This window comes from Selaginella moellendorffii, unplaced genomic scaffold (assembly GCF_000143415.4).
Source record: "Selaginella moellendorffii unplaced genomic scaffold, v1.0 SELMOscaffold_59, whole genome shotgun sequence".
NCBI classification, from domain to species: Eukaryota; Viridiplantae; Streptophyta; class Lycopodiopsida; order Selaginellales; family Selaginellaceae; genus Selaginella; species Selaginella moellendorffii.
In genome coordinates this window covers 9,256-31,460 of record NW_003314320.1, presented here as the reverse complement: position 1 = coordinate 31,460, position 22,205 = coordinate 9,256, and the positions used below count along the sequence as shown (strand labels likewise).

Below are 22,205 nucleotides of genomic sequence, written 5' to 3'. Positions count from 1 at the left end.
CCTTCAAGATGTTCTCCGTGAAATTTGTTTTGCTATTAGATTGTAGTAACGTGTCCACCACATAATCCTTTAGAATAGACTATTGAACACACTTTGGAGTTGCAATACTTTTCTTTCTAAACCTTGTAGTAATGGTAACTTTCAAATTGTGAAAAGAATCATAGAGGATTCCTTCCTCTGTTGCGTGTTGATGGTGTTCAACATGCACTATTACTCTGCCTAAATAGTCATCTCATGAAAGAAAGTAATACATCCTTATATCACAATATATTTAACACACAGGTGTTGCCCCATATTTGTGACATCTAAACCTTGTAACAACCTCATGACACCTGGGGGATTAATCATTAAGCTTTCAAAGAAATATATGTTCTTGTTATGATTAGAAATATATTTCTTAGTGACACACTTAAGTTGTCTACCATATGGATACAGATTCATTGAAATGGGAAGAGTGGATCATCTTTACCCTACAACAATTATGTAGATCAAGATGTATCTCCATACCCTTCCTACTTGATGAATTAGTTCATGGAAATTCAAAGAATATATTCATATTATAGGAAGATAGAAACTCCTTGAACTCCTTTAATTCCAGCCATAATGATTGAGACTACCAAAATGCTTTATCCACTACTTCAAAAATTGGTCCAAAAGGAATATATCTCCTTATTTGGGAAGTTATATGCAGAAGCTACTTTTCTTCTTTTCTTTTTGTTAGAGAAAATAACAATTTCATCTTTCACTTCTTGCATAGTTAGCTGTGAAATTGATATATTCTCTTCTCCTCACTTTAGAGAACTTATAATTAGCTAGTGATCTTGGGCTTCTTGAGTGTGTTCTTGAGAGTCATGGCCCAGACACTCTTTGGAGCAATCACTTTCTTGTCATCCTAGGTGACCACGTATCCCATATGTCCCACAAATATGAAAGCCTCATAAGTTCTTCCATTGTCATTCACTTATCCAAGGTAGCCCTGCTCAAAACACACAGATACTCTCCCACAATATCATCACTCATGTTCCTATAATCAAATTGCCCAATATTGCCATGCCAATTTCCCTCCTTGTTGAAGATGCAAAAGGCTGAGATCCAGCCAGTGGTGTAGCTCAGAGAGCTTGGCCCCCCTCTAATCTAGTGGCAACAAAAGTCCTTGTCCATGTTGCCTTTGCTGCTCTCCATGAACTGGGTGGTGATCTTCTTGAGCATGACATGCCACTTTTTGCAAATTTTGCCATACTTGTCCAGCTTGTCCACTCTCCGATCGATTTCCTCCTAGTCCTCGGTTGTCCCAAAAGAGTAATGAAAGGGATCCTACACATTAGATGAAAGCTGGGAAAAAGATCACGAACAAGATCTTAGAACACAACGTTGAGCACAAAATCACGTAGAAAAACAATTATCAAACACACTATGATGCAAAAGTAGCCACAAGCTTGAAAGCATCCAGGAAAAATCCATTTATGTGTATTCAAAGTAGTTCTTGAAGGTGGCCATAAAAACCACATTGCCCCCCACCATATCATTCTTGGTCGTGGTCAAGAAGCTTAGCAAGATCCAATCACAGACCTTCTCATCCTTGATATATCTACACTCATCTCCCTTGCCAGGAGCCCATAGTCGAAGTGCGGTTGTCTAGGACACAACCAGCTCCTTCTTGCCCTTGTGATCAATAAAGATCAATTGCAATGCCTCGGTGTTGCCATTGACAAAGGATCCAAACTGGACAGCAATGGGTATGGTGGGTGTTGTAAGCTCTGATGGCACATGCCATAGAGCCATTCTTCACTGGATGGAAGGCATGCTAGTGCCCTGCAACACTTCATAGCAGCCCTCCTCCTAGTAATCCCTGAATTCCTCCAAGAAATGGTTGCTCTTGGGCTGGAATCTCGACAGCTTGGTTGGCTCATTCTTGGACAAATGCCACCATTCTTGAGTTCGAAGGTTTATAGATTTTTAAAACTTTAAATTCTAAATCTTAAATTTCTTAAAATCCACACCAGCTTACCTTGGCCTTCTTGAGCTTGCTCTAAATCATATATTTAAAGCTTGAAATCCCATCAAGTAGTATGACCAACCAGGTTCTTTCGCTTCAGTAATGAAGTAATAGCAACATGATCACCTTTAAGTAACATCTAAGAACCATATAAATATGCATGCAGTTTCTCGAAACCTTAGACTGCTACTAAACACTCCTTTTCTATCGTGGAGTAGTTCACCTCGCTAGTTATAATGTACAACTTATATACACAATAGAATGTTGCTAACACTGGTACACTCAGGCTCTCTTGCATTAACTCGCTGGTTATAATGTATAACTTATATACACAATAGAATGGTGCTGACAATGGTACACTCAGGCTCTCTTGCATTAACAAACCTCCAAAACCAATATCATAAGCATCCACGTGCAAAATAAAAGGTCAAGTATAGTTAGGATATGCCAAAATCGGAAGAGTCATCAATAGCCCCTTAAGATTCATGAACGCCTACTCACAATCCGGAGACCAAATAAATGATGACGTTGATGACTTCAGCAACATTTGCAATGGTGTAATGCAATCAAAAAGATGATCCACAAAATAACCGAGATACTGCACCTTACCCAGGAAGTGTTGCACATCATTCATACATTTTGAAGTAAGGAACTTTATAACAACCATAAGTTTGTCAGGATCAACTTGTAAACCCTCACGAGAAATATGGTACCCAAGATAAGTCATATCCTTGGACCCAAACACACACTTCGACTGCTTCAGCTTTAAACCAACATCTCATAGTTGATCCATACACTTTATAAACATCACAGACATGCTCCTCCCACGTCCCCTCCAAGTGAATCAAGACATCATCAATGAAGTCAACAGTCACCTTTGGCATATCACATAGAACTTCATCCATCATCTACTAAAAAGTTGCTAAAGCATTGTTCAAATCAAATAGCATCACCAAGAACTTGTACAAATCAAATGGTGTATGAAAAACAATATTACAATTATCTTCTTCAACCATCAGTACTTGCCAGTACCCAAAAACAAGATCTAACTTGGTAAACCAATGAGTTCTCTCCAGATGATCCAAGAGATCAGCAATGTGAGGAAGAGGGTATATATCCGGGATTGTCACTTCGTTTAACGGACGATAATCGATGCAGAAACAAATACTCTTATTAGGCTTCATCACAAGATGAGGTTCACATACCCAAGGACTTCATAACTTTCGAATAACACTTTTTTTCAACATCTCCTTGACGTTTGCACGTAAAATCTTAATCTCTTTGGGTGACCGACAATGAATAAGAATCTTAATTGGATGAGCATCCTTAGTTCGAATCAGATGATGTGTGGCAATCTTGGCCCCAAATAATAGGTCAAATTCAAAGAGATTAGCATACAGAATTTTTTTGGCGAAGTTTCCTTCCTAATTCCATCGTTTTCCTTGGCATCTCTCTGCAAATAGTGGTTGGTATTTAGCTATGAAGATGAGTAACTAAATAAACATAAAACTTTACCTTTTCTTTGTTCGCATTTCCATCCATGCAAGTTCTTTCTTGCTGTTCTTGGCTTTCTCCCTCCACTAGAGTTTCTCTTTCTCTTTCTTCATGCTCGTGCTACACAATACAGAGAGATAAGAACAAAAACTAGTTTATGCAATAAGCAAATTACCACTTGCTGCTCACATCGTTGTCACTCCTCCTCATCATTCCTTATTCCGTCATCTCTCTAAAAATAGTGGTTAGTCTTTAGCTTGTTTGAAGACGAGTAACTAAATAAACATAAAACTTTACCTTTTCTTTGTCTGCATTTTCATCCACACAAGTTTGTTCTTGCTGTTCTTAGCTTTCTCCCTCCACCAGAGTTTCTAGTTCTCTTTCTTCATGCTCTTGCTGCACAATAACGAGAGCTAAAGGCTTAGTCTTTTTCTTCTTCTGTTCTCGCTCCTTCCTTAGTTTGCGTTTCCTCTTTCTCTACAGAAAAAACAAAGTAAAACCGTTTCAAAAAAAAATAAAATTACCAGCTCCTGCTCATGTTGAGCAGCACGTATCGTCTATCCTGCTTCTTGTTGTCATTCGCCAACATCAATTCTGTGTAGTGTTTTTTCCACGTTTTAATATCTTGTAGGATTTTTATTTTCCGGCTCTCTTCGTCCTTGATGTGGCTATACTTCATGTTCAGAAGCTTGAGCTTCTGGTTCTCCAGTCTGCGTGGCAGCACTTCATTATGCACCTGATTTTCTAAATCCTGCATAACAAAAATTTGCATAAAAATTCGAATGAGATTTGAGGAAAAAAAATTCTGCACCTGGTACTTCCTTGAGGAGGACTCCTGCTTAGTCTTCCTCCCATTTCCATTTCCTGACTTTAGCATTGTCAACTGGAAAAAATAATATTAGAAAAGAAAAACATACAAAAAACGTACGATTTCACGGTTGTGAATTCTGATCCTATGCTGATTCAGAGCTGCCTTATTGAAAAACTGCTGATCACAAACTCCATCCAGGGGGTGAGCAAGGACGTTCTCGAGCTTGCATACATATGGCTTGTCATCTCCATCCTCGAGACACTCCCATTCATGTGCATCGCTAAATGCGTCGATGTCTTCCTTGGCTGAGGCGGCTCTGCACATCACTAAAAAATTGCCAAAGATGAGCAGCCGGATTTTAAACCAAAGTAAAAAATAAAACCAAAAACCCCTTCACAGGTGTGCATCTATGAAAAAAAGCAGCCATAAGCAGCCTGAAATGAAAAGAAAGAATCCTTTTGTGAGAAACGAAAGAAAGAGGAAATGCCGTGCCTGAGCTTCCTACTGAGGATCTTGATTGGTGGCTCAAGTAGATGCCATAGATAAGCAGCCCATTGATGAACAAAAGCCAAGAGACAAACCAAAGACTAAAAACCTCACTATGCATCTGTTTTCACCGAAACAAAATTTATGTGACAGAGAATCTTACCCATCTGGACACCTGGAATGTAGGCTAGATCTTGGGATTGATCGATCTCTAGCTCCCCAACGCCGCCGCCCTCGCCTTCCAACAATACCCTCACCCTAAACCGAACTCTCACCACTAGAATAAGGTTATTGGCAAGGGTTTTGGCTATCAACAAAAGACGTCTAAAGTTTCTGGTTTTGAACGTACGCAGCAACCATTGACGTGCAGCTTAGCTCATCCTTTGCGTAAGATTCATAAGCCTCCCTTGCTGCTTCCACATCTCCACATCTTCCATGCATCGCAACTATAGCCGATCTCAAAACTGAATCGCTAGTCGTGACTCTGCTACACTCTTGAATCAGCGAACAGAGAGCCACAGCTGGCCTAGGGTCGCCTATACACCCGCAAGCGTGAGCGACAGAGATGAATGTGATTAGACTTGGTAGATTGCCATCAAGCAGCATGCACCGAAAGAAAAAGAGAGCTTGCCTTGGCTGGGAGTTGTGACCAAGAGCCGAGATGATCGAGTTGTAGGAGACAGCGTCTGGAGCTTCTATAATGCAGAACATGTCGTGCAGCTCGTCAAGCATTCCACACTTCCCATACATGCTCAGGAGAGTGTTCTGCAAAGTCAAGTCAGTGTCGAAACCAGTTTGCATCAAGAGCTCGTGACAGAGCTTACCTCGCCGCAAGTCTCTAGCACAAGCGCATGCGTGCATCAATGTAGTTTTTGCAACAATGTCTGGCTCCCGAATCTGGTCGAATGTCCATTTTTCTTTTATGATGCTCACAAAGCTGATCTTGTCGAGCTTGACGCCTTCCAAGCTCATCTTCTCGAACAGTCTCAGAGCTTCCATGCCATTCCCGTTTTGAGCATACGCTCCCATCAAAGCCGTGCAAGAGACAAGGTCTCCAGCAGCTTCCATGGCGTCAAAAACCTCTCGAGCATCGTCCACGCTCCCACACTCTCCATACGAGTGGATGAGGCTCCGAAGGATTCTCTCCTCGCCCCCAAAACCAGCCACTGTTGCCAGCCTTTCCAGCTCTCGAGCCTGTTTGATGTCCCTGCAAGCTGTCAACACGCTCGAGATTGTCACTGCGTTGAACCTCACTCCCTCATTTTGCATTCTACATGCTAGTAATGACCATTCCTGGCAAATGCTGCAATCAAGATGGTCCAAGAGAAAACGTTTGGTTCCTGAATTTGGCCAAACGTTTCAAGTGCGAGATCAAAGTTACCGTGTAATGAAAATTCCCATTTCTCAGGCCTAGAAAACCACCGAATACTATTTCAAACAATCACGTTGTTGAAAACACTTCATGAGAAAATCATATCACTCCTCACACGGTTAAATTTCTTTTGTTAGAAGTACTACAAATGACTGAAAACATAACTGAGACTTATACACCAGCTTTAGGTTTTAGGGTTTTGCAAACCCTAGGCTTGGGTTTAAGGTATAAGCTTTAAACCCTGAATTCTAGGGTTCTTTAAGGATGTATTGATTCTAAACTAATATATCAGTAGCCAAAGATCTAGCTAAAGGTAGTAGCCTAGAAAAAGAATTCACTATAGCGTTACAGTATATGTAAATAGTTAGTTGCATTATAGAAATAATCTATTTATATAGTAAAATAAGTAGTAATGGTCATAGAAAAACATTGCTATAACAATGTTGAGCAGTAACACAAGCATCTACTAAACCTTAAAACATGAAAGATTTACTTAAGGTATAACTATGGTTATGTTGTAAAATAGATTATATATAGACAAATATGATTGATTGATGAAATAACTCTAAACATACTCTAGGGTTCTTAATATAAGGTGTAAGATTTAGATTACTTGAGACCATCCATAAAAGGACATCCCTAAATAATTAAATATATAATGAGAAACTTGAATAATATTAATGCTATATAATGATAAACCCTAAGCCCTAAAGAATAAATAAATAAGAAAAACAAGAAAGTGAATACTCTAGTCATTATATGGTGATAGAATGATGGCTCTAATGAATAGGTGAAATTAAAGATTACTTGAAAGTTGTATGGTGAAACAGGTTTACTTGATCAAGCAGAGGTATTGTTGATGAAATCAATGAGAAAGATAACATAAAATATCTCTCGTAGAAAACGGCCAAGTAAATTTTTGAACAATAAGGTTGTCTCAGAAAAAGACGTAATTATTTTGACAAATTTAGTGGTCAGTCATCAAAAGTAAAACTATTGACTTAAAATCTGCGTAGTTTTGGTCAGAAGTAATACTATGCATCTTCTGACCTCAAAAATCTGACTTACAGAAGGCTGAAAAAAGCCTTGAGCAGTAGTTTACAAGCCAACATTTCCTACTAGGGTTTCTAAGGTTTAGCTATGGCCCATAATTCTGACATTGATATGTCCATACTTATGCCTTGATTTAATCTTCATTTCTTAAGGTTGTTAAGTGCTTGTGCTCAACATTGCTATGGCAATGTTTTTTCTTTAGGACACTAGCTTTAAGTTAAGTTCTTGGCCATTAAAGAGTGGTAATACTCATTTTACTATATAAATCAATTATTTTATATGAGGCATCTAATTATCCACTTATACTATAGTCCTACGGTGAATTTTTTTTTCTGGGCTCATGTAAATGATGAATGTTTCTTTTCGACATGGTAGATATTGGCTCTTCTCAAACTTTTGAGGGATGAACCTTTGGGCCAAGATAAATGCTTGACCAAACATTTAAACCTAGAAGGAAGCTCTCTGTGATTGAAGATGCAGCTTTTCTAGTCCTGGGCCGAAACCTTCATAAAGTTTAGGTTTAGGAAAAAAATTCGAATAAAAAAGAATATACTAGAAAGTGTTTAAACAAGTTTTATAAATTATAAATACAAAATGAATTTAAATAAATAACAACCTTTAGATGGTAGAATATTTTAAAATATTTAAGCACATTTTTAAATATATCACTACCATCTACAAATTGGCTTAAGCAAACCAAAAATTTAATAACAAAAAGGGTTTTGCTATGAATACGATTAAAGATCTCCATTTGTATAATAAACACACTTACACATTTGAAGTGTTCCACGAATGTTCTTGACGCACTTAGTCAGCGGTGCACTGTAGCTATAGTATGTCCCTCTACCCTTTATCGTTCCGTGGCAAAGAATTTGCGTGACATCCTTGTCTCTAGAGCAATATCGCAAGTTCGGAAGGTCTACAAGGACACTCGACTTGTGATAACTATAATAATCCCCCTCGCACATCGCAACCAGAATCCTTGAGTCGGGGTAGTAATAAGGATATATGCAACTCCTCCACAGTCTTCGATTGTAATTGGTCCTGCGGAAGTGACTGAACAAAAGGAAAACAAGAGAAGAAAGTACCTCATTGTTTTTCATTTCCACAAGAGCCTCTGTTATATATGAGGATCGGTTTTGACTGTGAAGGTCTCATCTTGGTCACTATGCACTTGCCAAATGTGATGGATTTCCATAACAGGCTACTGTTCCAATGAACAGAAACCATCGAGGCTAGATTCTTGGCCTGTTGTGTGCGCTTGGAAACAAATGGCCAATCGCAGAACACAAAAAGCTACTTGATTTTACTCACCTTTGAGCTGTAAAGCGCTAATCCACTGTTCCACGGCGGAGTTTTCCAAAGCAAGAAGTGCACTCCCCGACGCTGGCTTTGCTGCTGTTCACGCTGTGTTGTGGTTAGAAGCCTCTCTTTCTCTCTCCCGCGCGATAATGCGGCGTCGAGAGCTCCCGAATTCCCCAAGCACTAGCATCGATTGCTTGGCCCCATGCTGCGACACCAACGGGACGCACCACCGCTGGATCATCTGCCCAAAAAGGCACGGAAGTTGCTGAAATCTGCCGGGTCACCATGGATGGATGGATCGATCTCCTCCACCGCCACGATTGCGCTGCTGGGGCTCTTGCATGTGCTTCATCGCCAGGCATACAATCTTAGCGTCGCTGCCTCCCGAAATCCCAGCCTATCGCCGCAGCGCTTTAACTCCGGCCCGAAACTTTTGCCGGCCCAATTTTTGCTCGCTCGGTACTGCTTGAAGAGGTTGTGGCGAGCCAAAGCGTTTCGCTTCTTGTCTTCCTTTTTCTTGTCCAGTCCTCTTTACGTCCCCTTAGCACTTGGCCAACACATTCTTTCTAGAAATCCAGTAAACGGGTATCATCAATCGATGAAATTGTTCTGTGCAAGACTGGCCGTCAGTGGTTACTGTGGGAAGCCTGTGGTTGTCAAGGCGAGGAATGGAGCTGGGACGAAACCTGGGAAGAACTGTGCCAGGGGCTGTTCCTCCCGTGCATGATCTCGTCTGGATTGCAATGATTGATGAGAGCTATGGGGACGTCCATGCTAGATCAATCATACTGTTCAAGCAAATGTTCGAAGCAACAGTAATAAGCAAAGTGATAGCTCGCGAATCGCAAGTCACGACCGTTTTAGCGCTTTAGCTCGCAAGGGTTAGAATTTCTGTAAACAAATCCATATGTTTAGGGTAAATTCGCTGGCCGTTCGATCCTACAAATACTTACTTGCACGATGAAGACTCTAAGGTGGCGCTGAGGGGAAAGAGAGTATGGCATTTTCAGTCTTTCGCGGCCAGCCACTTCAGCAGCGGAAGAATCATTGTCCCTGCACAGGCTAGCGCCATTCTCCAATCTGTGCAGTTTTTGCTTTGGAGATGTGGGAGTGGATTTTGGTTCAGGGGTTGGAGTCACCTTGGGAGCCATGGGAGGTAGCTCCTGACGGGTTCTCTTGGAGGGATTGACACGAGCCTTCCACGAGTCGGCTTTTCCTAGGGGCCGAACCGCCGCCCTAAGAAGGAAGTTGGGAGGAAAAAAAGCAGTGGTGCATAGGAGTCAAGCTGCGGCCGGGGAGGAGTTGGCTGAAATGAAGGGCCAGGGACGGAGAAAGGAGAGAAACTGGATCCAGTGAAAGCAGCGATCCATCTATGTAACGAGAAGAAAGCAGAGAACAAAGTGGGTTTCAAAGGAGAGGGGACCTTGGATGGGCAGGAACAAGGACAATCAGACATATCTAGTGAGAAGAATGCAGAGAGAAAGCGGTTGCTAGAGGTATGGAGAAACGGTCACGATCGGGCGAGGAGGAGGAAGCCTTGCAGGACATTCAAGGGACTGTGATGCCAGAGGAGTTGAAGCAACTAGTGCCAAGATTTCCTCATGTTTCCTGACGGCATATTGCGTCTATGGAGCCAAGCGAGAGAACGGGTAGAAGGCATCATATTATCTGGAGCCAGGCTCTCCAACGCCAACAAGAGCATTCGAGGAGCGAGGTCAGGAGTTGCTCGCGCAAGGACTCATCGAAAACAACTTGCGGTCATTTGTAGCTCCAGTATTGCTTGCCCTCAGGAAAGATGGCTATCAACTACCGTCAGCTCAACAAGTGGATCTATTTGACAACTTGGGAAATGCTTGCAAAGTAATTGAGAACTGTCGTTCAATCAAGCCATTGTGCTCATTCTTGGGCTATTGCAACTACTTATGTAAGTTTGTTGGAAATTATGCATCCCATTGCCACCCCACTAACAGACATCGTACGTTCATGCGGCTTTCTGTGGAACAAAAAATTCTGAAGCACATGTAGCGGGCAAATGGCACTCCACTGAGGTCTGTTCTACACACCAAGCTCACCTCAACAAGTAGAGACGTTGGTAATGCAACCTCAAGCACTGGAATTTTCCATAGAGTTCAAGCCAGGTCACTCGAATGTTCTTCCCAACTCATTATTGAGAAAGTTCAAACAGCCACCATTGTCCATGTTCGCGTTGCTATAGGAGCATGCAACGGTGATTATGTATAGCAAGTTCATCAAGAGTATGACGGAGACAAAGCGGTGTTCCAAATGTAGGAAAACTTTCAACATCATAAGTTTTCTTTTTGCTGTGGCGGGGGTAGCGTATTCTCAGCCAGAGTTGCGGCAACAACAACAGCAATCCAAACGTTTCCACTGGAAGGGCATGCACAAAGACATACAAAGTGGATAGTGCATTGTCTCGTCTGTCAACGAATTGAAACAGTTTGTGGGTCTCCCTTCAATCTAGCCCAAGGATGCAACCTTTGTTATCATTGACGACATTTTCAGTAGAGAAGGTTGCAAAAAAAATTACAGTATGTATGCTTTAGTAAATAATATAATATTTTGATTTTTAAAAATAAAATAATTTGCATGCTTTGAGTGTTATTTCTATTATTAATCCAATTGATCAACTGGAAGTTATAATTATAAACATGTTTATAATTTATAAATACAAGATTATTAGATGGTGTGAGGGCCAAGTGTACAACTACGATGCCGTATACTAATATTAGCGTAGTGGGATTTTGGTAGCTGTCAGATTGGTTTCAATCTGGACCACTTGCTCCTATATATAAGCTAGGGTTTTTGGGCTAATTGATATGCACATTTCTGTATTCCCTTTCTATATTCCAAGCACTCACATTGGTGGAGGTGAGGGGCACCTTTGATTATCCCTGAGGAGTGCTTGAATTTGGGATTTTGGTTTAGATCTAGCTTTTGCATTGTCTAGATCTAACTTTTTCCATTTCCTTTCTTTTGTTCTTCCCTTTCAGGATTTTGGTTTAGATCTAGCTTTTTGCATTGTCTAGATCTCCCATTTCCTTCTCGTTTTTTGTCATTTCTCTTCTTTTGCTCTTTCTTCGTCCGTCTTCATGGTAGATTAGTAATCTCCTCTTTTGACTCTAGAGCAGCAGTTGGTCCAATTGCTTGATGCTATGCACTTGCAATTGAACAACGAAACTCAATTGATGGTGGCATTCACGGCATGTGGTCCAACTCCTCCTGCTCTTGGTGCCAATCCTTGTGTTTGGCCGGAGTTCTTTTGTGGGAATCCTGGGGATGATGTGTACCATTGGTTCGATCACTTCACGGTAATTGCCACATATCATTCTTGGGATGATGCTTGACGTTTACGTGAGTTTCCCACGTGTCTCCAAGGGACGGCATTGCAGTGGTACAATGGATTGAGTGCAGCCATTCATGGATTGGAGTGTTCTTCCGGGCGTCTTCAAACGCGCCTTCGGACATGCTGATGATTGTGATGATGCCTTCCAACAATTGCATCGTCTTCGCCAAGGGCCATTTGAGTCGGTGATGCAATTTGGCATTCGTTTCCGAAGTCTTTTGCTTTGTGCGGAGCCCAATATGTCGGAGTGGATCAAGCTAGGAATGTTGTGGCTAGCACTTCGTCAAGATCTTGTCGGCCTTGTGCATGCACTTGCTCCTGCCACCCTTGACGATGCTCTTCACTTGGCACAACATTATGAGATGTCGCCTCTTCCACTTCTCGCTGCACATCCTTTAGCTCCACTTCTTATGAGTGATAGTCCTGTTCCAATGGAGGTTGATGCTGCTGCTACTCGAGTCCAAGGACAAGGGCAAGGACATGGTCGTGGCCATGATGTTCGTTGCTGGGCATGTGATGAAGTTGGTCATACTTATCGGCGTTATCGGCGCTTTCCGGATTGGCAACCTCCATTTCTTGGGTGGAGACCTTGGCGTCAACAACGTCCCGTTGGTGCTGCTGCAGTGGAAGGTTTGGACACTAAGATGCATCCAGGAAACGAGGAGTCGTGCGAGTAACGGAGGGACCTTGCACGAATAAGTCAGTGACCCCTCCATCTTTCTTTCGGGAGTATCATCAAGGGGTTCACTCAGCATCAGTTCATCCAGTGTTTACTTTCCAAGCTCATATTTATAACAAGAGGTGTCTTATTATTCTCTCCATGTTGGTTGATATAGGTTCGAGTTTATCTCCTATTGCTCGACCTGTTGCCACATGTTGTTGTCTACACTTGCGTCGTGCAGTAGAACCAATTTTCATTCTTTATGGCAACCGCCGTACACATGCATGTGCACGGGATGAGGCAGACCTGGTTGTGCGTGTGGGCAATCTCGAGCTTGAGTTGCAGTCGTTGCAAGTGGTGCCAAGTCAAGCTTTTGACCTCATTCTTGGTATGGATTGGTTGCAGCGCAATCATGCCAAGTGTGACTTTGAGGCTTCTCCCCCTTCTCTCATACTTCATTATGTTTTATCCATTCCTCTCACTTCCGTACCTCTTCGTCCCTCTACTTCTACTTCTACTTCCATTACTTTTGTTCCCCCACTATTTCCTCCTATGTTTCCATCTTGTTCTACTCTTCCCTTTTCCGATCCCTTCGACGATCTTTGTGTTGCAGCAGTTGACCGGCTCATGAAGGAGTATTCTGATCTCTTTGACTTTGACCTATCGTCTGGAGCCAAGATTGCCACACGTCATCCGATTCCAACTGGGGATGCTCGTCCAATCAAGGTTCCTGTTCGTCATCAGTCACTAAAGGAGATCAAGATTTTACATGCAAATGTCAAGGAGATGTTGGAGAAGGGTGTTATTCAGAAATTGTGGAGTCCTTGGGCATGTGAACCTCATCTTGTGACGAAGTCTGATGGGAGTATTCATTTCTGCATCAACTATTGTCCGTTAAACGATGTAACGATCCCGGATGTGTACCCTCTTCCTCACACTGCTGATCTCTTGGATCGTCTGGGGCGAAGTCATTGGTTCACCAAGCTAGATCTTGCTTCTGGGTACTGGCAAGTACTGATGGCCGAAGAAGATATTCCTAAGACTGCTTTTTGTACACCATTTGGTTTGTATGAGTTCTTGGTGATGCCATTTGGTTTGAACAATGCTCTAGCAACTTTTCAATGGATGATGGACGAGGTTCTTTGCGATATACCAGAGGTGACTGCTGACTTCATTGATGATGTCTTGATCCACTCGGAGGGGACATGGGAGGAGCACGTTCATGATGTTTGTAAAGTGTTGGATTGGCTACGCGACGTTAGTTTAAAGCTGAAGTGGTCGAAGTGTGTGTTTGGATCCAAGGACACAACTTATCTTGAGTACCGTATTTCTGGTGAGGGTTTGCAAGTTGATCCTGACAAACTTATGGCTGTTCTAAAGTTCCCTACTCTGAAGTGTGTGAATGATGTACAGTGCTTCTTGGGCAAGGTGCAGTATCTCGGGCATTTTGTGGATCATCTTTTTGATCGCACTGCACCATTGCGAACGTTGCTGAAGTCATCAACGTCAACTTTCATTTGGTCTCCAGATTGTGAGCGGGCGTTAGGGGATCTTAAAGAGTTATTGACAACTCCTCCGATTTTGGCATATCCTGACTACACTCGACCTTTTATTTTGCGCGTAGATACTTCCGACATTGGTCTTGGAGGTGTGTTAATGCAAGAGAGCTCAAGTGTATCTGGTCAGCACCATCCCATTGCATATATAAGCTGTACATTACAACTAGCAGAGATGAACTACTCCACGATAGAAAAGGAGTGTTTAGCAACAGTCTGGGGTTTCGAGAAACTTCATGCATATCTACATGGCTCTCGGACGTTACTTGAAGGTGACCATGCTGTTATTACTTCATTATTAAAACGGAAGAACCTGGTTGGTCGTACTGCTCAGTGGGCTTTGAAGCTTCAGATATATGATTTTGATGTTGTTCACCGCACAGGGAGTTCTATGGCTGATGCTGATGCCCTTTCTCGAGCTCCTCTTCCTTCTTCACTCTCTTCTCATGTTTCTGATGAGCCTGTCGTTCCAGCATCTGTGGATTTTCTAAACAAGGATTCTATGCCGTCGGCGGTTGCTGTACTTGACGTTCAGTGTCCACAAGGTGCAGAGCAAGATCTACCTTCGCTTGATGAGGTTCGCGAGGCTCAAAAGATTGAGCCATGGATTCGAAGGCTTCGAGATGGGTTTGAGAATCCTGCATCACTTGCTGATGATTTGCCTTTCCGGCATTTACATTCTCAATATCGTCTTGAAGATGGCCTTCTTTATTTTGTGGGGACAGATCCTGATAATCATTTACGGCTGGTGGTGCCTTCTATCTTTATTCCGCGGTTTCTCCATGCCTATCATGATTCTCCTATTCTAGGTGGGCATATGGGACATCATCGTGTAATCGAGAAGCTACGCAGGTCTTTCTATTAGCCAGAGATACAATGTGATATTATCTGGTATGTGCATAGCTGCGTTTGGTGCCAAGCTCGTAATACTCCCCCTCGGGCTGCAGAAGGACTGTTGGAGTCAATTGCAGTTTCCCGTCCGTTTGAGTTGGTGGCATTTGATCTTATGGGACCTTTTCCACAGTCGACTGCTGGTAATGAGTATGTTATTATTGCTTCTGACTACTTGACTCGTTGGGTGGAAGTTGGTGCTCTTGCTAGTGCCTCTGCAATTGCTGTTGGATACTTCCTCCTTAATCGAGTGGTGTTTCAGCATTTTTGTCTAGAGCGGATTCTTTCAGATAATGGTCCCGCATTTATGGCTGAGGCATTTCATGTTTTGACGTCTCGGTTGGGGATTTGCCACACTTTCATGAGTGCTTATAATCCACAATCAGACGGTCTGGTGGAACGGCTCGTTTGGACGTTCAAGGGGATGATTGCAAAGTATGTGAACTTTCAGCATTCAGATTGGGATGGTTATTTGCCATCTCTTCGGTATGCATATGTCACTGGGGTGTAGAGTTCTGTTGGTGCTTCACCATATAAACTCCTATATATTCATGATCCAATATTACCAACGGAGCTGGGTTTACCTTCACGATTGCCACGAGTTGCGGATGCTAGGTCATGGGATCAATATTTGACAAGCATTCTTCCACTTGTTCGAGCGGAGTCTACCGAACACTTAGGCTACGTACAAGTGGGATAACAACGGCATTACAACTCCCATCATCATCCACCTATAGAGTACAAAATGGATGATTTGGTGTTAGTCCGTTTTCCCCATCTTACGGTACGTGGTTTATCTAAGGGGCTCCTTGCACAGTGGAAAGGACCGTATCGAGTGTTGCAGTAAGTTGGACCACAAGTTTATGAGGTTCGGTATGACATCGAGCAAGCCGATCCTCCAGAGATTGTGCACGTGCAGCAGTTGAAACACTTCATATAAAGGGATCAAGAGCGGTTAATACCATCTACAGATCCACCGATGCCTCCTCCTGATGTTCCTCCAGATCCCGGCCTGTCTACAAGAGAACCCTGATGGTCTTCCATTATTCTGAGAGGAGGGGATGATGTGAGGGCCAAGTGTACGGCTACAATGCCGTATACTAATATTAACGTAGTGGGATTTTGGTAGCCGTCGGATTGGTTTTAATCCGGACCACTCGCTCCTGTATATAAGCTAGGGTTTTTAGGCTAATTGATATGCACATTTCTGTATTCCTTTTCCATATTCCAAACACTCACAATGGTAGAATAAATAAATTGCTACAAATGCTTGGATTGCTTAATAGTAGTTTTATTATTACTTATTAGTCTAATTGATCAAATAAAGTTTATAATAATAAACATGTTTGTAATTTATAAATACAAGATTAATCTTATTGCATATTAACCATTAGATAATAGAGTAAAAAAGTATACTAGAAATGGTTTAAGAAAGCTTATAAATTCTAAACATTTTTATAAATTATATATATAAAATTATAAATTAATAACAACTGTTAAATGGTAAAATATTCTATAATATTTAAGTATATTTTAAGTATATTTACTATCATCTTAATCCCCCTACAGGTTTGCTTAAGAAAACCAAAAAGAATGCATTAGAAAGTGTTTAAGAAAGTTTATAAATTATAAACATTTTTATAAATTATAAATGAATAACAACCTTTAAATGGTAAAATATCCTAGAATATTCAAGCATATTTTTAGATATATTCACTACAGTATAAGCAAACCAAAATTCATCATTTAAGCAAAACACTCATCTCTTAATAACAGTTTTAAGCGTTTAAACCACTTGAAGGAGGCATTCGGGCTAAAAGCGGCGAATGGTGACCCTTGCCTTGGCCTTGTCCTTGAGAGTCATGGCCCAGACAGCCTTTGGAGCAATCCCTTTGTTGTCGTCCTCCACAACTTCGTACCTCATATGTCCGGCAAACATGAAAGCCTCGTAAGCTTTCCCGTTGTCGTCCACCTTGACATCCACCGTGAGGTAGCCGGGAGGGATACTGTTGTCCTCGATGACTGGATACTCGAGCTCCACAGCGTCGTTGTAAAAGTCCTTTCGGTAGGACTTTTCATCGCCACGCCAGTGTCCATTGCTGTCGAAGACGCAGAAGGCAGAGATCCAGCCGGAGATGTATCGCGGGCCCGATCCTCCTCCAATCCGGTGGCAAATCCTGTTCCAAAAGTCCGTGTCAGCGTTACCTTTGCTGCTCTCCACGAACTGGGCGGTGATTTTCTTGAGCATGACACGCCACTTCTGGCACTCGCTCCCGTATTTCTCCAGCTCGTCCACCCTCCGATCGATTTCCTCCCAATCCTCGGTGGTTCCCAGGAGAGTCACGTATGGAATCCCGCAGCAGAGACGAAACCTGGGAGAAGATCACCCAAAAAAGTTCCCAGCTTTAAAGACAACGAGAAAATCAATGGGAAAAAATAAAACACGAACACCACACCAAACACGTAGAAAACCCATAAACTCAAGACACTCACCGAAACAAAGAACTTAAAACACAAATGCAAAGAGCAAACGAGAAAAATAAAAACCATGAAGAAAGCTTGCCTGTATTCGAAGTAGCTCTTGAAGGTGGCCATGAGAACCACACTGCCCACCACCACATCGTTCTTGGTCGTGGTCGAGAAGCTCGGCAAGATCCAGTCGCAAACCTTCTCGTCCTTGACAGTCTCCTTGAGCGCCACACTCATCTCCCTCGCCAGGAGCCCATAGTCGCCGCTGTGGAGCGCGGCCTGCTGGGACACAACCAGCTCCTTCTTTCCCTCGTGATCCACAAAGATGGATCGCAGCGCCTCCCCGTTGCCATTGACGAAGAATCCAAACTGGACAGCGATGGCGAGCCACACATCGTCGGGCCGGATCACCAGATTGTGATGGAAGCTGTAAGCTTTGATCGCAGCTGCCACAAACCCGTTCTTTTCCGGCAGAAACGCGGTCGCATCGACGCTTGTGCCCTGCAACACATCGTAGCAGCCTTCCTGCTCGAATTCCATGAATCGCTCCAGGAAATGGGCACTCCCCGCCGGAGATGGCTTCACCTCGGCCGGATCCTTCTTGGACACCCTAAATGACACCATTCTCTCCTCTCCCCCCTCGCTATTCTCTCTTCTCCTTCCTCGCTTGTCTTCGTACAAGTGGCCGTAGAAACCCCAAATCCCACAAATCTAGACCGTTAATATGAGAAATCCAAACCCGCACCGTTAGATAAAGATCTTTACAAGCCTTCGAATCCACACCGTTAAATCAGTAGAGATAAGCATAACAGTTTAAATATTAGCGGAAAGGCAACACTGAAGGAGATTGGCCTTCTTGAGCGTGTTCTTATGGCCCAGACGCTCTTTGGAGCATCATCATCCTGGGCAATCTCGTATCCCATATGTCCTGCAAACATGAAAGCCATTGTCGTTCATCTTGACATCCACAGTGAGGTGGCCATCAGGAGGGAAGCTCAGCAATATCGATCTTGCGGTGTTGCTTGCCCATTCACACAGGATCAGATCGAGCAAGAAGCATTTGCAACTCTCGTTGTGAACGTGGCTTTATGGCCATCAAGGCTCCAGGATTGGAGAGAGGAAGACTCAGTATCTTGACGCACTGGAGGTAAGTAGAGTTTTCTATTTTCCAAGATTTGTACATCATAGGCACGGGAAGTCGGGCTGTCTTTGGATAAAGGTTGAAGTCCTTGGGAAGGACAACTGTTGGGGACAAGAAACCGTCTCAAAGCGAGCTATTCTAATTTGCAAGGTGTGTTTCCGATTGCTATTTTCCATTCTCTGTCACGATTCTAACTTTTCTTTGTAGGTGCGGAAAAGGAGAAGCTGAACGAACGAATTGCCCAAATTGTCCAGTAGAGTCGCGGCTGTGACTGTATGCATCATTTTTTTGTTTGATTCACGCTGGTAGGAGAAACCGAGGTGAAAGAAGCTTCGTGAGTGGAGTACGCTCTAATGCAACAAAGGTAACATACCGGTTTTAACCATTTTATATTTTCATACATTGACACAGCTGCTTTTATAGACACAAGCACGTAGACGTGAGGCCAAAGACCTGTCCTCTAAAGTTCATGCAAGTGGTAAGAACATTGATGCTGTGGAGAAACTGTTGGAGATGAAACAGAGGCACTTGGCACTCTCCCATTCACTGAAGACCAAGGAAGATCAAGCTCAGGGCTGAGGATATCTAAGGCTGGAATCTCACCAACTTCTGGGTAAGAGATTCTTCAGCTTAGTCATAAATTAATTATTATTAATTCAATTTATAACAGACCTAAATAGTTAACATTGTTTAGTACTGGCTTTTTAAAGCCCTTATAGTTATTATAGAATACAAGCCCTTATATATATATATATATATATATATATATATATATATATATATATATATATATATATATATATATATATATATATATATATATATATATATATATATCTATGTGTGTGTGTGTGTGTGAGTGCTTGGAATATGGAAAGGGAATATAGAAATGTGCATCTCAATTAGCCTAAAAACCCTAGCTTATATACAGGAGCGAGTGGTCTGGATTGAAATTAATTCGACGGCTACCAAAATCCCACTACGTTAATATTAGTATACAGCATCGTAACCATACACTTGGCCCTCACATCATCCCCTCCTCTTGGAATAATGGAAGACCATCAGGGTTCTCTTGTAGCCGAGCCGGGATTTGGAGGAACATCAGGAGGAGGCATCGGTGGATTTGTAGATGGTATTAACCGCTCTTGATCCCTTTGTATGAAGCATTTCAACCGCTACACATGCACAACCTCTGGAGGATCGGCTTGCTGGACGTCATGCCAAACCTCATAAACTTGTGGTCCAACTTGCCACAACACTCGATACGGTCCTTTCCACTGTGCAAGGAGCCCCTTAGATAAACCATGTACCATAAGATGGGGAAAACGGACTAACACTAAATCATCCACTTTGTACTCTACAGGTGGATGATAATGGGAGTTGTAGCGTCATTGTTGTCCCACTTGTACGCAGCCTAAGTGTTCGGCAGATTCCGCCCGAACAAGTGGAAGAATGCTTGTCAAATATTGATCCCATGACCTAGCATCCGCAGCTCGTGGCAATCGCGAAGGTAAACCTAGCTCCATTGGTAATATTGAATCATGACTATATAGAAATTTCTATGGTGAAGCACCAATAGAACTCTACACCCCAGTGACATATGCATACCGAAGAGATGGCAAATAACCATCCTAATCCGAATGCTGAAAGTTCACATACTTTGCAATCATCCCCTTGAACGTCCAAACGAGCCATTCCACCAGACTGTCTGATTGTGGATGATAAGCACTTGTGAAAGTGTGGTGAATCCCCAACCAAGACGTCAAAACATGAAATGCCTCAGCCATAAATGCAGGACCATTATCCGAAAGAATCAGCTCTAGACAAGAATGTTGAAACACCACTCAATTGAGGAGGAAGTATCCAACAGCAGTTGCAAAGGTGCTAGCAAGAGCATGAACTTCCACCCAACGAGTCAAATAGTCAGAAGCAATAATAACATACTCATTGCCAATAGTTGACTGTAGAAAAGGTCCCATAAGATCAAACACCACCAACTCAAATGGATGGGAAACTGCAATTGACTCCAACCGTCCTTCCGCAGCCCGAGGGGGAGTATTACGAGCTTGGCACCAAACGCAGCTACGCACATACCGGATAATATCACGTCGCATTTCCGGCCAATAGAAAGACCTGCATAGCTTCTCGATTACACGATGATGTCCGATATGCCCACCTAGAACAGGAGAATCATGGTAGGCATGGAGAAACTGCGGAATAAAGATAGAAGGCACCACCAGCCATAAATGATCATCAGAATCTGTCCCCACAAAATAAAGAAGGCCACATTCAAGACGATATTGAGAATGTAAATGCCAGAAAGGCAAGTCATCAGCAAGTGATGCAGGATTCTCAAACCCATCTTGAAGCCTTTGAATCCATGGCTCAATCTTTTGAGCCTCGCAAACCTCATCAAGCGAAGGTAGATCTTGCTTTGCACCTTGTGGACACTGAACGTCAAGTACAACAACCGCCGACGGCACAAAATCCTCATCTAGAAAATCCACAGATGCTGGAACGATAGGCTTGTTAGAAACATGAGAAGAAAATGAAAAAGGAAGAGGAGCTCGAGAAAGGGCATCAGCATCAGCCATAAAACTCCCTAAGTAGTGAACAACATCAAAATCATATATCTAAAGCTTCAAAGCCCACCGAGCATTACGACCAACCAGGTTCTTTTGCTTTAATAACGAAATAACAGCAGCATGGTCACCTTCAAGTAACGTCCGAGAGCCATGTAGATATGCATGAAGTTTCTCGAAACCCCAAACTGCTACTAAACACTCCTTCTCTGTCGTGGAGTAGTTCATCTCCGCTGGTTGTAATGTACGGCTTATATATGTAATGGGATGGCGCTGACCAGGCACACTCGAGCTCTCTTGCATTAACACACCTCCAAGACCAATGTCAGAAGCATCCACGTGCAAAATAAAAGGTCGAGTGTAGTCAGGATATGCCAAAACCGGAGGAGTTGTCAATGACTCTTTGAGATCCCCGAACGCCCGCTCACAATCCAGAGACCAAATGAAAGATGACGTTGATGACTTCAGCAATGCTCGCAATGGTGTAGTGCGATCAGAAAGATGATCCACAAAACGCCCGAGATACTGCACCTTGCCCAAGAAGCGCTACACATCATTCACACACTTCGGAGTAGGGAATCCATTGAAAAGTTGCTGGAGCATTGTTCAAACCAAATGGCATCACCAAGAACTCATACAAACCAAATGGTGTAGGAAAAGTAGTCTTAGGAATATCTTCTTCGGCCATCGGTACTTGCCAGTACCCAGAAGCAAGATCTAGCTTGGTGAACCAACGACTTTGCCCCAAACGATCCAAGAGATCAGCAGTGTAAGGAAGAGGGTACACATCTGGGATCATTACATCATTTAACGGACAATAGTCAATGTAGAAACGAATACCCTCATCAGGCTTCGTCACAAGATGAGGTTCACATGCCTAAGGACTTCGCAACTTCCGAATAACACCCTTTTCTAACATCTCCTTGATGTTTACATGTAAAATCTTGATCTCCTTTGGTGACCGACGACGAACAGGAACCTTGATTGGACGAGCATCCCCGGTTGGAATCCAATGACGTGTGGC

At 42.7% G+C, this 22,205-nt stretch overlaps 2 protein-coding genes and 1 long non-coding RNA gene across 3 annotated transcripts; all 3 read right to left on the bottom strand.

Moving 5' to 3' along the window:
- Positions 1 to 3,352: 3,352 nt before the first annotated feature.
- LOC112351225 lies at positions 3,353 to 3,588 on the bottom strand. Its single transcript, XR_002994058.1, has 2 exons — positions 3,512 to 3,588; positions 3,353 to 3,449 (listed from the first exon to the last, which is right to left on the bottom strand). It is a non-coding gene; the product is annotated as an uncharacterized LOC112351225 (long non-coding RNA).
- Positions 3,589 to 4,010: 422 nt separating this feature from the next.
- LOC112351235 (pentatricopeptide repeat-containing protein At1g11290, chloroplastic-like) lies at positions 4,011 to 6,056 on the bottom strand. Its single transcript, XM_024688727.1, has 4 exons — positions 5,137 to 6,056; positions 4,951 to 5,045; positions 4,419 to 4,627; positions 4,011 to 4,241 (listed from the first exon to the last, which is right to left on the bottom strand). The coding sequence occupies exons 1-4, from the start codon at positions 6,054 to 6,056 to the stop codon at positions 4,011 to 4,013; spliced, it is 1,455 nt and encodes a 484-aa protein (XP_024544495.1).
- Positions 6,057 to 16,713: 10,657 nt separating this feature from the next.
- Positions 16,714 to 18,126, bottom strand: LOC112351277. Its single transcript, XM_024688837.1, has 2 exons — positions 17,553 to 18,126; positions 16,714 to 17,361 (listed from the first exon to the last, which is right to left on the bottom strand). The coding sequence occupies exons 1-2, from the start codon at positions 18,080 to 18,082 to the stop codon at positions 16,803 to 16,805; spliced, it is 1,089 nt and encodes a 362-aa protein (XP_024544605.1). The 5' UTR covers positions 18,083 to 18,126; the 3' UTR covers positions 16,714 to 16,802.
- Positions 18,127 to 22,205: the final 4,079 nt, after the last annotated feature.